Source organism: Meriones unguiculatus, chromosome 7 (assembly GCF_030254825.1).
Source record: "Meriones unguiculatus strain TT.TT164.6M chromosome 7, Bangor_MerUng_6.1, whole genome shotgun sequence".
Taxonomy (NCBI): Eukaryota; Metazoa; Chordata; class Mammalia; order Rodentia; family Muridae; genus Meriones; species Meriones unguiculatus.
Genome location: NC_083355.1, coordinates 90,957,215 through 90,971,997, shown reverse-complemented (window position 1 = coordinate 90,971,997; position 14,783 = coordinate 90,957,215). Strand labels below are relative to the sequence as shown.

Below are 14,783 nucleotides of genomic sequence, written 5' to 3'. Positions count from 1 at the left end.
TCTGCCCTTCACAGGTACCCAGGCATGGGGCTGGTACACAGACATACATGCAGGCAAAACATCCATACACATAAAAGAACAAAAATGTTATCTCCAGCACCAAAAAAGGAAAAAAAAAAAAAAAAGAGCATCTGTGCAATAAACTATTGTCACTCCACTGTGCTACAGACTCCAAGAATCTAGACTTCCTATATTACAGTTCCCATAAGCAGGGCCTCCGCATGCCCTTCCCCCACTAACCTTCCCAGCTTCTGGCAACTAATGTTCTAGTTTTATTTTGTCACTGTGACAACTACTATGACTGAAAAACAACTCAGCCGGGAAAGACTTTCTTTAGGTGACATTTCCAGGCCACAGTTCAGCACGGAGGAAAGTCAGAACAGGAACTCAAGGCAGGACCCAGAAGCAGGAACTCAGGGCAGGACCCGGAAGCAGAATGCACAGTGGACGGCTGCGTGGTAACTCACGCTCTGCCTGGACTCCGGCGCATGCTCGGTGCTCTCTTAACCGAGCCATGCCTCCACGCCCGGGTCTTAATTTCTGAAGGCTCTCGTGCCACTCCACACTTGCAAATTTTTTAAATTATTTATTTATATATTGGAGGGCAGGTGTGTGCCGGGACGCGCATTTGGAGGTCAAAGGACAAATTGTAGGAGTCAGTGCCCTCCTACACCGTGTGGGCTCCAGAGGTTGAACTCGGTTTTCAGGCTTAAGTCGCCAGTACCTTTTCCCACCCAATCGTCTCATTAAACGAGTTTCTGAGGCTGGAGAGATCAGCAGTTAAGAGCATGCGCTGCTCTCACAGAGGACCCAAGTTTAGTTCCCAGCACCCGTGTTGGGTGACTCAGGATTCCCCGTGACGGCAGCTCCAGGAGAGCTGAAATCTTCTGGCCTTGGTGGACACCGACACAGACACACACAGACACACGTGTGACTGTAAAAAAAAAAAAAAATCTGAATAGGTTTCTATGGCTTTGTCTTAACTGTCTGTCTTGTGTTACAGGGGCTCAGCCATGACCCTGGCAATGGGCAAAGAAGTCCTTCCTCCTGTGCCCATATGAGCAATAGCTGACCGGCAGATTGCTGCGGCCAGTGTGGGGATGAGAGCGTTTCCTCACGCTTTCTCTTCCTTGCCTCACAGTCAGGTTTGAAGGTTGATACAACATGGGATTCCTGAAAACTTTGTTTCCTTCCCCAGACTAAATGCTGTTGCTTCCCAGACTAAATGCTCATCATCCTCATGTGTCACTGTGACACAGAGCGCATCACATGAAGAGGGCTCTTTCCCATCCTTGGTTTGCTTTGTAAAATTGATGTTCTTGTTAGATACGTGTGGGGGAGAAAAAAAAACATTGTTTGTAAAATTCATGTTCTTGTGCTCGCTTCGGCAGCACATATACTAAAATTGGAACGATACAGAGAAGATTAGCATGGCCCCTGCGCAAGGACGACATGCAAATTCGTGAAGCATTCCATATTTTTAGCTCAATAACCAATTGGTTTCCCATAGTAAGGGAAACAGAGACTATCTCTGACAGGAACTCAACGGCAGGCTCTTTGACCTCCCCACGCCCCAAGGGAGGAGCAGTCCTGCTAGGCCACAGAGGAGGACTTTGCAGCCAGTCCTGAAGATACCTGATAAAACAGGGCCAGACGAAAGGGGAGGAGATCCTCCGGAATCCGTGGACTTGGAAAGGGGCAGGGAGAAGCTGAGGGAGGGAGGGTGGGATTGGGAGGGAATAAGGGAGCAGGATACAGCTGGGATACAGAGTTAATAAAATTTAACTAATAATAATAAACAATAATAAAAAAAATTTAAAAAACTCATGTTCTTGGTGGATATGTGTAGAAAAAAAAAACCTTTCTTTTCACTGATGTCTATGCATGTAGTAAGCATCTGAAAAGAGGCCCCATGTTACCCCAAAGCCACTGTTTGATGGAAGATGATAGTCGCAACACTGGCTCAAGAATTGAAAGGACACCATAGTTTTGTCTAGAATTATTTAATTTTTATTTTAATAAGAATGTTTATAATTATGGCTGCCTTTTGATTCAGGATATAAAAGAACTCTTTTTTAGATAGGCACTATCTTTAAATCACATTGTATTTGGGTGTGTGTGTCTGTATGTGGACAACTTGTCAGAGTTGGTTCCGTCCTTCCACCATGTGGATCCTGAGGAGGGGAAAAATCCCAAGTTGTCAGGGTTGGCAGAAAGCACACTTACTCACTGTGCGATCTCACCAGCTCAATAGGCACTATTTTTACAGCAAAGTCTTAATTTCCTTGTTGTCTTACAGCAGTGGGAAGTGAACTCAGGGCACCATGAAAGAAGGGCAAATCTGTTACCACTAAGCTCTCTCCTCAGTCCTTTACAGGCACTTATTTTATTATATTAAAAAAAAAAAAGAAGAAGAACTTAAGCTGGGTCTGGTGGTACCCAACTTTACTTTAGTCCCAGCACATGGGAGACAGTGGCAGGCAGATCTACGAGGGTTCGAGGCCAGCCTGGGCTACACAGAGAAACTGTCTCAAAAAACAAAACAAAACAAAAAAGGCAAGAAAGAAAGAAAGACTTAGAAGAATTAGAATATGTTCAGATAAACTAACCTGAACTGACATTCTGATACTGTATTTGAGGTTCTCCAAAACCAGCAGATAAGGGGTTGCATGTTAGGAGGCCCCCTAACTCTTACTACCCAACTGTTTGTGGAAGAAAGTCTGGAGCTGTTGCCATGCGTCCACCTGGGCCATGGCGTGGGGCTTAGGTTCCCCTCCAAAGAGGATATTAGTGCCCACCAGTTGGTGCATGCCAGCTTTGAACAGTGGGAAGTAAGGGGGCTCAAGGTAATGGCCAGCTTCCGGGTAGCAGATGATCTGGGGCTTCTCCTTCCCGTGGGCCTGTAAGCGTTTAGAGATCTCTTCCGCATAGAACTCGCTCTTCCAGTTGTGGTCATCCTGCCCTACTAGGAACAGGAAGGTCGTGTCAGACCTCTCCACGGGGATGAAGCTCTTTTCCTCTACCAAAGGGCTCTGCAGAGCATCTACGACATCCTTGAGGCCATCTTTGGTCATTTTGATGCGATTTCTCAGAAGAGACACAGGGGGGATAGTCTCATCCTTGTAGTAGATGGTGTTCCCAACAGCAGCCACAGAGCCATTGATGATCACGGCAGCTTTGATGCCCTTCAGGAAGGAGGCCATAGCAAGGCTAAGTTCTCCCCCTTTGGAAATCCCAAGCAGCCCAATTCCTGGTCCTTTTACCTGACAAAGAAACAAATGAAACATGGAGGCTTAATCCAGGAACAGTATTAACAGTGAGTAGGCCCAGCCAAAAAGCACTCTATCTATTTTCGAAACCATCACGGCAGGAATGAAGCCACTTTGAGAAGACATTTGTGCATCTCCCTTTGCCCTTAGACTGCTCAGTCAATGGACCCAAGGAAACAAACATCGCCGCCGACTGATCTTGCACTTGACAGGAGCACTGATGTGGCCATCAGCCCTGCCACACATCGCCAGGGCTTTGCTTTCCCCTTCTCCAGGGACCTCCTCAGCCTCTCCTACCACCTCAGCCTCTTGGGCCCACATGCTGCTCTGCCTTCAGCTCTTCATACAACAGTGAGAAAGCAGAAGCCGTGGCAGCAATGTCTCATTTTTCCCCTCCACAGTCTCCCTGTTCCCATGGCAGCTCCAGCTCTCAGATGCCCCACGTGAGCTCAGCAGACACCCTCTAGTCGTGTTTGGGGTGCAGTCCACCATCTTTCTGCAGGGACGGCCTCCCACACTTACTTCCGGCCTCCTCTCCTGTAAGCTCCTCTCTGCTGGTCGTCCTCGGGTCCCTCCTGTTTTCTCATAGCCCTGTGCCCTGAGCCATGCTAGTTATGACTTTGTTCTCTGCCCTGGTTCCCTACAAAACCCGTGGGGAGATTTTTGTTGAACTTTCCTTTCATCCATTCCCTATTTGGTGCCTTCTGGGTGGTTTGAGTTGGCACGACCCACGAGGACTGCTCCTGCCCTGAAACCCAGTGTCCTCTGGGCTATGAGCAAAAGGCTTTTTACCTGACCTCTCACAGAAGTCTTTTTTCCTTCTCTTGTGGCTTCTATAACATTATTCTTCACTGAAATACTAGGAATTAAGTGATGTGGTAATTGCCCTACTTATTAAAGGAAGAACAGAGGTCCCAAAGTCATAGAGTTGGAAATTGGTGAAATCAGGGTTGGTGAGATGGTTCAATGGGTAAAGCATTTCCTGCATAAGCCTGATGACCTGAGTGGAAGGACAGAACTGACTCCACAAAGGTGTCCTCAGACCTCCACACACTCATAAGCACATATGTTCTTGTACATACACACATACACACATACATGCACACACACACACAAACTCAATAATTTTTTTTAAAAAAGGAAAAAATCTGTTCTCAAGCTTCTCTCTAGAAGCATCCTAGTCTGGCTCCACTTCCCCAAGAGCACCATTGCTTCCAGCCACATCAAGTTCTGGTGATGAAGTTATAAAACAAGCAAGGGTTTCCACCCCAGCCTGGCCTATGCTGACTCTAGAAGGCTCAGAGCACCCTGGCCTCCTGCTACTGATTGTCAAGTTCCTCTTTCACAATTCACCCTGTGTTTCTATCTCCGCTCCCACAGGGACACAGGGACATAGGGACACAGGCAGGAGAGAGCACTGGCTGGGGGCGGCCCTACCTTTTTTCTCTTTATTTCTTGGGTCCAACCTGGGTTCTCAAACCTGTTGGTGTTCTCTATGAAACACTGCACTATACCAGACCTCGGAGTTCCAGAGTACTAGCAAGCAGCAAATACAAGTACTCCTACAGCATTGCAAAGGCGGCGGGTACTGAAGGAGAGAGGGGCTGCCAGAAGAGGGCTCATTCTATGAAATGGAGAACATGATGAGGAGATCTGACAAGGGGCCAATAAAAGGAGGGTGGTCTAACCTTGGGGTGGCTACGCAGGTAGTTCACGGCTTCTTCAAAGTACTCTATGCGCATGGTTTCCATGCTCTTGGGCAGGTCGTCGTAGTTATAATAAGCCAGAGCCATCACGGCAAAGCCCTTCCCAGCCAGCAGACTGGCCCGATACTCCAGGAGGCCACCTCCAACTCCGAAAAGGTCCACGATCCCAGGAAAGGGGCCAGGTTCTGGGGAAGAAACAAAACAAAAACAAAAGTAAACATTACTGAAGTTTCTCACAGTGGCATCGAGAGCATTTGTTGCTTACTTCAGGATGAGCACATTTTCGGCTGATTGTGAAGATGCTGAAAGCCCTCCTGTCTTCAGGCATCCAGAGTGGCCTGAGCTAACTGCAGTGTCCTCTCCATCCACAAATACCTCCATAGCTAAGACTCAAAGCTCCACAGGCTTTTACAAAGAGAGTACATTTAAATGCACTAAGAGCCGGATTAGAGTGCTGTCTAGCATGGATAGCATATTAAACTTGCTTACACACACACACACACACACACACCTTTCCCGTCTGATCCAAAACTGATAGTGCCAACTGCCACTGAAGCTATGCAGCAACCAGACCCATCACACAGTGCTGCTTGAATGCAAACCCATGTAGCCTGTACAAGGCAGTGGGCAGGAGAACGTGGTGGGCGGTTGCTCACAACAAACCAAACCTACTCTTACCATACCACCCAGCCACCCCCACACCGATTTACCCAAAGGAAGTGAAAACTTTGTTCACACGCAAACTTTGATGCAAGCATTTGCAGCAACTCCACTCATGCTCTCCACTCCCGCAAGGGGGTAAAAGCAGAGGCCGAACAGCTAGGAGACCCACGCCTCTCAGAGGCACTCCACGAAGCCAGTGGAGGGAGACTCCAAAAGGCTGCATGCTCGTTCTGCATAAATTCATGTCCTATTTTTTTTTTTAACCATTACTATAAGGAGGCTTCCTCCCACAAGTCCAATTTAAAACAGGAAGCCGGCAGGCACCTGCGGGGGAGCAGAGGCGAATGGAGATGGCAGGAGACACGGTGGGCTCCGTCTTCAGCATCGTCATGGATTGGTAAGCACTACTATGTTTTCTTTTCTATTCTTTTTTTTTTTTTTTAATTCACTTTACATCCTGGTTTTAAATATTTTCTTGATTTTTGCCTACTTTGCTTTTTTGTTTTGTTTTGAGGGAAAGCATCAAATATCTAATATTTGATGACCCAATATTGCTAATGTAGCCAAAAAAGCAGCTAAGAGCTTCTGGTTTTCCGGCCTTGACCTGTGGGTGCTGGGACTGCCACCATGCCCAGTTTATCTGTGCTGGGGATGAGACCCAGGGCTACTCCAAGGAAGCACTCTGCCAAGCAGAGCCACCCTGTAAAGGCTTTCCCAAAGTCATGATACTATATTGGCCTCTCCTGGGAGTTGATCGTTTCACCTGTCTCTGCTTTAGGGTCCTGTGGCTTGTCCTGCCTGATGTGCTGGGACCTCCACACGCAGCTAAAAACCAAGACAAAAATACTGGAGACTTGGGCTCAGGAGTAAAGCGTTTGCCTAGTTTGAGTTCCCACACCACCACAAGGGAAAAAAGAAGAAATTCTAAAAGAAAATTGGGGGCAGGGTGTAACACTGCGGACTTCTCTATCTTTTCTTACAGATGCCTCTTAGTTTAGCGGCAGAACTGAGCGCACAGCCTCAGGAAAAGAAACAGTGTAACAGGTGGTTCCCGTCCTGTTCTGCCTCCTTTCCTCTGAGTCCAAGCCATCCGGAGCTGCCTTTTTCTTCACTTAAACTCACAGAGGCTCTTGGAGCAAAGGGAGGGTCAGGGCAGCTCACCTGGGGGCAGGAAGAGCGTGGCGCGCACCCGGCCCTCGCGCACGGGCACGCGCCGCACCCCGGGAGCCAGGAAGTGGCGCTCGTGCCCCGCCTTGGCCAGCAGCCGCCCGCCGTCGGGCTCGTGTCCGTCCAGCACGTCCAGCTCCAGCACGAAGGGCGTCTGCACGTCGCGCTTGACCAGGCGCCAGAAAGGCCGGTCGGGCTGCATGGCCCAGAGCAGCCCCATGGGCTCGAGCCCCGCGAAGCTGCCGCCCAGCGCGGGCGCGCGCGCCAGGTCCAGCTGGCCGTGGGCATCGGCGCGGTAGCGCGCGTGGGCGCGGAAGAGCGCGCCCTTCTCGTCGCGCAGGGCCGCGCGCAGCGTGACGGGCTGCCCGGGGGCCAGGCCGCGCACGGAGATGCCCAGCGGCTCGTCCCAGCAGCTGCGGCCCGCGGGCTCCAGCACCAGCGTCGCCTTCGCCCGCGCCCACGTCGTCCGGCCACCCGGGCCGAGCGGCAGAGGCCCTGACAGCGGCGCCCAGCTCTTCCAGCCGAATCGGCACAGCCTGCTTCCCCGCAGGACGGCGAGAGAAGAGGCCACCATTTTGCGTCTTGACTTCAACCCTCAGTTCTGCGATCCTAGAGTCAGAGATCCTCTAGCGGCCGGCTGCTCGCCTGCATTCTGTGTGTCCTTAGACCGAGCTGGGAGGATCAGAGCCTGTTAAGCAAGGAATGCAAAAGTGAAGACAGACTTTGACTAAGGCGTCGCTTATATCCGGAGCCCCCCTCCTAGCATTGTTCTTCAGGTGTTCTTTGCCCCGTGAAAAGTGGGCTGGACGAGGGCTCGCTCTTAAAAGTCCTCTCGTCCCATGCCACCTCCAGTTCGCCAAATTCATAAGGTTGCGGACTCAGGAATGTGAGATTGCAATTGGGTTTCATCACTCTCTGGAGTAGTGGGCACTGACTAATCATTACCAATCTTAGGACGGTTCTTTCAAAAATGTGCACCATGGTGTTCTGTTTGTGTGTGTGCTGTCTGCGAGTGCTTAGCCGACATGTAAGTCCCAGTTCCAGTGGACTTAGTGTCTCATGTGCTGTATGACCCTTTACCTGGATTCCATACCGAGTGAAAATAGCCAAATGATGTCATAGTTATTCCTTTTTATCTCGTGCTCTCCTTGTGGCCCGCTAGGCAAACACTATTTTCTGCTCATCCTAGACTTTACACATTTCCCAACTGTTTCATAAGCTATTGTTTCCATCCACAGATGGATCTGTTTTTCTTCCAAGGCCTTGAAGGTTAGTAACAAGGATAACTGCACATCTTTGTTACTACAGACACCTGACACGATATGAGCTGTGCTTGTTACTGCCGTGTTGGTTTCTGTTTCCTTGGCCCAAACTAGAAACACCTTGAAACAGGGAACCTCAGCTGAGGAAATGGCTCTATTATATTGGCCTGTGTGTCACTGATGGGTGATGTGGGAGGGCCCAGCCCACTGGCAGCAGCATCACGGGGTGGGTGTAAGACCTGGGGTCTCACAGCTCAGGAGTTCAAGATCGTGCCCTTCCAAGAAACTCCCCCAGACCAAGACTCGTTGCAAAAGCAAGAGGTTTAATTTAACCATTGCACAATGGGGTCACCCCTGCTGGTCAGCAAAGAGTGGCACCGGGAGATAAAGGCCTTTAGGTTTTTAGAAGAAAAATTGCGGGAAATTTGAAGTTTTAGTTTTGGCAACTTAGGATTGGATGAGGAAGCTATAAAGTAAGATAATTGGTTAGTCTTAGGTGCTCAAGCTTGGCCAGTCCTGCCAAGTGTGGATGCAGCTGCAATTTAAGGTGGGGGCGGTTAGCTCATCCTTGAAGATTAGGGGCTACAGACTTTTGGCTGGAGGTCAAAAGCTACTCCGAAGAAGTCTAGGTTCGTTGCTAAGAAACGCTATCTCAAGGACAAGGGTCTGGTCCTTCTTTTGCTGAGTGAAGGTCATTGCTTGCTTGCCTTTTTTTATATCTGTCCTCACAGATAGGGTCACATTCCTTCACTCTCTGGAAAGGTACTAAGAGGCTTTAGCTTAACCTGGACCTAAAACTCAAAACTATAGGCTTTAGAAAACATATAGGTTACAAAGTTAGCCTAACCCTTTCATGGGAGGGCTCTGGCGCTGCCCCTGACCTGGCACCTACACCCCAGAGCGGATGGCGAAGGCTGGCTTCATACACTGCCCTACTGAGAATGAGCCGGACTTGACCCTTTTTTTTTTTTTTCCTGCTTTAAGGAGTTAGAATGCTGGGAACCGGGTGACAGCCTAGCAGGGATCATGAGAAGCACTCCCCTGGGGGTTCCTTCTTTACTGTCAAGAAGCAGTTCAAAGAACTTGCCTTCGGTGAATTTTTGAAAATGGGCAAAGAGCGAGCCAAGAAGAAAATTGCAAAGGAGGCCAAGAGCAAGCTGAAGGAATCTGAAGAAACTGTGACGGCTGACTGACCACCACTCCACTCAACAGCTGGGTGCCTGGCAGTGAGCCTTTGCTGGGGCAACCCGGACCTGAGTGACCTGCCACATCTAAGCCACATGTCCCAGCTTTCCCAGCCTGGGCCTTTTAGCAGGGTTTTAGAGAAGGAGACATGGTATTTTGAAACTGGATATTAAATATTATATTTGGTTTTGCTTGAAAAAAATTTTAAAAGGGTCTGCCTGTGTGGCCCCAGGTGAGCCTCCCAGTCTTTGCCTGCTTTCTCTCTCTCTCTCTCTCTCTCTCTCTCTCTCTCACTCTCTTTCTCTCTCTTTCTCTCCTATAACTGGGAATAGAACTATTGGATCACATAGTCATTCTGTTTATTTCTTGAGCATGTTCAACAAGGTTTCAGTCTTTTAGTTTTTCGGAAGTCTTGTGTCAGGTTCAAGATCAGTCGGCGGCGATGTTTGTTTCCTTGGGTCCATTGACTCAGCAGTCTAACGGCAAAGGGAGACACGCAAATGTCTTCTCAAAGCGGCTTCATTCCTGCCGTGATGGTTTCGAAAATAGATAGAGTGCTTTTTGGCTGGGCCTACGTACTGTTAATACTGTTCAATACTGTTCCTGGATTAAGCCTCCATTTTTCATTTGTTTCTTTGTCAGGTAAAAGGACCAGGAATTGGGCTGCTTGGGACTTCCAAAGGGGGAGAACTTGGCTTTGCTATGGCCTCCTTCCTGAAGGGCATCAAAGCTGCCGTGATCATCAATGGCTCTGTGGCTGCTGTTGGGAACACCATCTACTACAAGGATGAGACTATCCCCCCTGTGTCTCTTCTGAGAAATCGCTTCAAAATGACCAAAGATGGTGTCTTGGATGTCGTGGATGGTCTGCAGAGCCCTTTGGTAGAGGTGAAGAGCTTCAATCAGGAGAGCTCTGCCCACTTGAACTTGTCTTACTTTCCAGGTTATCATCTAGTCTGATTCTACCTGGTAAAGGTAGCACTCATGAACATGCTGTTATTGCATTGTCACAAACCGTGTTTATTATGACATGGTAGGCAGCCAGGTTATAGGATTAGAATGAAATATTACAGCTACGAAATAAAGCCAGACACCATGGCTCATATCTGTAATCCCAGCAGAGGTTGAAGAATTAATGCAGGTTGAAGGTCAGCCTGGGCTCCACAGTGACGGCCAGGACAGCCAGGACTACTGAGACAGACCTTGTCTTTAAAATAGTAATGAAAAATAAAGAAAGAAAAGGAAAAGAGCAATTTTAATTTCTTTTGTTCTGAAAGCTTGACTAACTCAAAAGGATTGGCTTTAAAATGTGTATTCACAGCATGCTTTATCAAATAATTTAACAAAACACTAAGTCTTAAATGAAGGCTACTAATTCAGAAAGCCTAAGTAAAACCGAAGAAGAAGGATGGTGATACATACACATCACAACCTGACTCTAATAGACAGTGTTGGGCCCAGAAGTCTTCCTGTTGTCGGGACAACTTCATCTTCCAAGCAGATGCCTGAAGACCAGAGTTTCCATAGGCTTGAAACTGAGCTATTTGAAATACAAGCATCAGTACCTCATCATCCAGCCGGGACTTGGGGCAGAACTGAGCTGGGGGAGGGGTCTTAGCAGGGGAGATAAGAGGGGAATGGAAAAGACCTGGGAGACAGGTTTATTTCATCAGTGATTCCACTGCCTGGTGATATGGAAAATGCCAGCTACTCCTCCCTGTGTGGGTAACTCTTCTTGGCAGGATGTAGCAGCTCCTGGAGTGGGCGTGGGGCAGTGGGCATATGGAACTCTATAGACCTAGAGGGGTTTGTTCCAACAGAGGACTGGAAGGCCAGCGGGCTCCAGCCAACAAATAGGAAAGAATTTCTCAGAGCGTAGTTTACAAAGAAGGAAATGGACCAAGTAGTTGAAGATACCCCACTGAACCCTCTGCTTCTGTGGACGCACTGGGAGTTCTGAAGCCTTGGTTGCCTGGGGACCACTGAGTAGCTAAGCAGCTTTGGAACCTACGGAACCAAGGAAGGTTTATGGCGCAGAGTCTTACATCTCTTTAAGACTACTGTGGGACACTGTGCCGCTTGGAAGGTAATTTCAAACCACTGCCACGTTAGAGCCAGAAGCCTTCATCAGCATTGGCTGCTCGAGGAGCAGCCAGTGCTGATGAAGGAGGAGCCTGGAGTTGGGTAAAAGATCCACACAGATGGTCTACCAGACCCGAGATCTTGCTGTGGCTGGCAACATTTGGAATCTGGAAGCTGAAGGCATTAGAGCAGGCTGTTTAGTGGCACTGTAAATGAAAGAGGCAGCTCCCACCTCCAAGGAATAAAAGAGGTAGTTTATTCTGGAGTCAAGTATTAGTGACCATAACCCGGGAATTTAGGTTTCTCCAAATACCATGTTCCAGATCGGTAGCAATTTCATGAAGGTTTTATAGGGAAAAAAAAAAAAAGTAATAAATCAAGACACTTCAAGTACGTTGGTGGAAACATAAGCTAGGAGGGTTACAGGAAATCTCTTTTGAGGGTCTAATCAATCGGCCTTGTAGAAGGTTCAGTGAACCAGGGAACTTCTTTCTAGGAACTTCTGTTCACAGTATTTTCTGGTGTGCTTGCTGGAGATGGCTATCGCTATGTGAATCGTGTGAGAAGTGGAAATCGGAGGTTCAGAAAGAAGGGAAGGAAATTCTGTAGAGAAGGTAGAGAGGCAGTTTAGAACAAGTCAGATTAAGAACCTAGGGTTCCCAGAGTCCACTCTCCACATGAACCAAGCTTCCCTTATAACTGAAGCAGGAAACAGGAAATAACACAAGGACAGAGGCACCAAAACTTCTCACTTAACGAGAAGAATTCCGACACAAGTAACAACTGGTTAAGGCCTTTCCTTCCCACCTGTAAACCTACAATTTTCTTCAAATCTCACCAGAAACCCCTCTCACGGGGAAAGGACATGCCCTAAACCCCTGTGCAACCCTATGTTAGAAGGTGGTTAGAGAGCATGGTTTGTTTGGGAAGGGAAGCTGTAGTGATTTGAACGAGAGTAACCCACTGTAGGTTCATATGCTTGAATACTTTGTCCCCAGTTGGTGGAACTGTTTGGGAAAGATTTGGAGGTGTGGCTTTGTGGGAGGAGGTGTGTCACTGGGGGTGGACATCCCCAGTGTGTCTTTCTACTTCCAGCGTATACCGTTCCATTTGAGGAGTGAGCTTTCACCTGCTGTTCAGCCAACATGCCTGCTGTCTCTGCCATGATGTCCCACCATGATTGACCCAACCCTCTGAAACCATAAGCCCAACTGTTTCCTTTTATGAGTTTGCCATAACCAGAAAAGTAACTAATGCAGAAGCTAAGACCAATTACCCTTTAGAATAAGCTTTATCCAGAGTAACTTGGACCAGAGGGGTAAAGATGATATGGCCTTGAAGTGGGAGAGTAGACAGGAGAAATACAACACCATAATAGAGAGCACGGTGGAGACTCGGAGAGAGAGATCGTTCCCTTCAACACCGGGAGAGGAGCTATATTTGGAGAGAGCCTCATTCAGTGGAACAGGATTTGGAGATAGCAGCTAAGTGTAAGCTTGACAGGAGTCCTGAAAGGAGGGAGAGGCCCTCTAGTTCCTAAGGAACAAAGGAAATTCCTTCTTTTTATAGGTTTTCAAGGAGTAGCAGAAAGTTCTATACCATATAATTTAGTCTAGCCTAAGCTACATGCCAAGGAGCAAGCATCAGATGGGACCATCTTTTGTTTGTTTTTTGAGACAGGGTTTCTCTGTGTAACCTTGGTTGCCTGAACTCTTTGTAGACCAGGCTGGCCTCAAACTCACAGAGATCTGCCTGCCTCTGCCTCCCTAGTGCTGGGATTACAGGTGTGGACCACAGAGCCTGGCTAGGTGGGAGCATCTTAAAGCTGTGAGGGGGAAGGGCTTTGAAGCCACAGCACAGCAAGGCTTCTTATCGGTTCTCTGTCCAGTATAAAGGGAAGAAGGAAGACACGGAGACAGACAGACAGACAGACACACACACACACACACACACACACACACACACACACACAAACACGGGCAGGTGGAGAGAGACCATGCAGCAGGCTAGAGCTTTTAAAATGGACCTACCATACATCTCCTCTCTTCCTAGTCAGGTACTGCCTATTCTTTGAAAATGTCTTAAAAGTGATGATAGTTCGGTATTCTTTGTGATTACGGTGTTACAGAATTCCTCACGACACAGGCTAAAGGGCACGTCTGGGAACAGCCTCAGTTACGCTACATGGGTGGGAGGGAAACCTGTCCTCAGCCTGCTTTTGAAGTGTTTAGGGGTAAGTGAGATAGCTCAGGGGGTAACGGTGCTTGCCTCCAAGGCTGATGACCTGTGTCCCACAGGACCCAACTTAGCCCCCACAAGCGTGCCGTGGCACATGTGTCCCCCAATAAAATTAATTACATAGCTGTAATAAAAATAAAATACTCAGGGCCAAAATACTTCCTGACACAGGAGCAAGATTCACACTAAGGTGAACATGAAATATTTCATTAGAACAACACATTCACTGTAGAGCACTAATTCCAGCCCTGTGATTCCAGCACTCTGGGAGGCAGAGGCAGGCGGATCCTGTGAGTTCAAGGCCAGCCTGGTCCATAAAGCTAGTCCAGGACAGGCAAGGCTACAAAGAAAAACCCTGTCTTGGGTGGGTGGGGAACGCTAATTTAATTCTCACCTGATAGTTAATTTTCAACCAGCCAGTGCAGGCACCATTTCAGGAAAAACAACTCCTTGTGACCAGACTTTGCCCTAATTTGTCTAGTCCAATTATTTAAATATCAAATGCCCTTGCAGCCATGTTGGCCTCGTGGCTGTGAAGAAACGAAACAGGCTAATGTTTTCCTGAAAATACAATCCCAGAGGGACATCAAAACAATCCTCTGTGACTTAATTTGAGAGACGTATCGACTCTGGCCTGTAAGCTAACATTCTGGATAAAATGACCCTGACAGACAGAAACATCATAAGGTCAGGTCTCATTCTTAGAAGACAGGGTGAGAAGTCAGATCCTGGGGAGAGAGCAAAGGGAAGAGTCTGGCCTGCTGGCTCCTCGGAGCAGTTCAGGAAGGATGAGAGTTGGTGAGAGAGAGAGAAGTACTTGGGGGGGGGTTGTCCAGACCCCCTGCTGAATGATGGGAGTGGTGGAGAAGTCAAGTGTTGACAAAGTGTCGGGGGCAGGTAGGGACTGAGCTGGCCATAAAAGAACAGGTCAGGTTATGTCCCAGACGGATAAAAGGGCATTTCGTGTAGAGGATGTGGGGGTGGGGAGAAAGCTGCTCTGTGGGGAGGGAGAAAAGGAAGCTCAGAGGACGAAGTCATCCCCCACCGCTTGCACTCTTTGGGGCTGCATGGAGCCCCTGAGCTCACCCTGTTACCTCGCCAGCCTCTGAGGAGCTGGGACAGCACACCGGGTGTGCACTGCTGTACCCGGCTCTTTACAGGCGGTTTGAACCAGCCTGAAACGAAAATTCATAATTTAATGGGAATGTGGC

At 48.4% G+C, this 14,783-nt stretch overlaps 2 protein-coding genes and 1 non-coding gene across 4 annotated transcripts; 2 read left to right on the top strand and 1 right to left on the bottom strand.

Moving 5' to 3' along the window:
* The first annotated feature begins 1,375 nt into the window (after positions 1-1,375).
* On the top strand, positions 1,376-1,482 carry LOC132655716 (U6 spliceosomal RNA). The gene has a single exon (XR_009593500.1). It is a non-coding gene; the product is annotated as a U6 spliceosomal RNA (small nuclear RNA).
* Positions 1,483-1,987: 505 nt separating this feature from the next.
* LOC110558884 (acyl-coenzyme A thioesterase 1) lies at positions 1,988-7,624 on the bottom strand. Its single transcript, XM_021654047.2, has 3 exons — positions 6,800-7,624; positions 4,958-5,160; positions 1,988-3,263 (listed from the first exon to the last, which is right to left on the bottom strand). The coding sequence occupies exons 1-3, from the start codon at positions 7,377-7,379 to the stop codon at positions 2,685-2,687; spliced, it is 1,362 nt and encodes a 453-aa protein (XP_021509722.2). The 5' UTR covers positions 7,380-7,624; the 3' UTR covers positions 1,988-2,684.
* An 85-nt stretch (positions 7,625-7,709) lies between these two features.
* LOC132655276 (acyl-coenzyme A thioesterase 1-like) lies at positions 7,710-10,505 on the top strand. Of its 2 annotated transcripts, none has more exons than XM_060387836.1 (2): positions 7,710-7,832; positions 9,895-10,505. In XM_060387836.1, exons 1-2 carry the CDS (start codon positions 7,776-7,778, stop codon positions 10,210-10,212), a joined length of 375 nt encoding a protein of 124 aa, XP_060243819.1. In that variant the 5' UTR covers positions 7,710-7,775; the 3' UTR covers positions 10,213-10,505. The 2 variants fall into 2 exon arrangements, 1 of the variants encoding a protein (XP_060243819.1); XR_009593028.1 differs by having other exon boundaries at positions 7,774-8,074.
* The last annotated feature ends 4,278 nt before the right edge of the window (positions 10,506-14,783 follow it).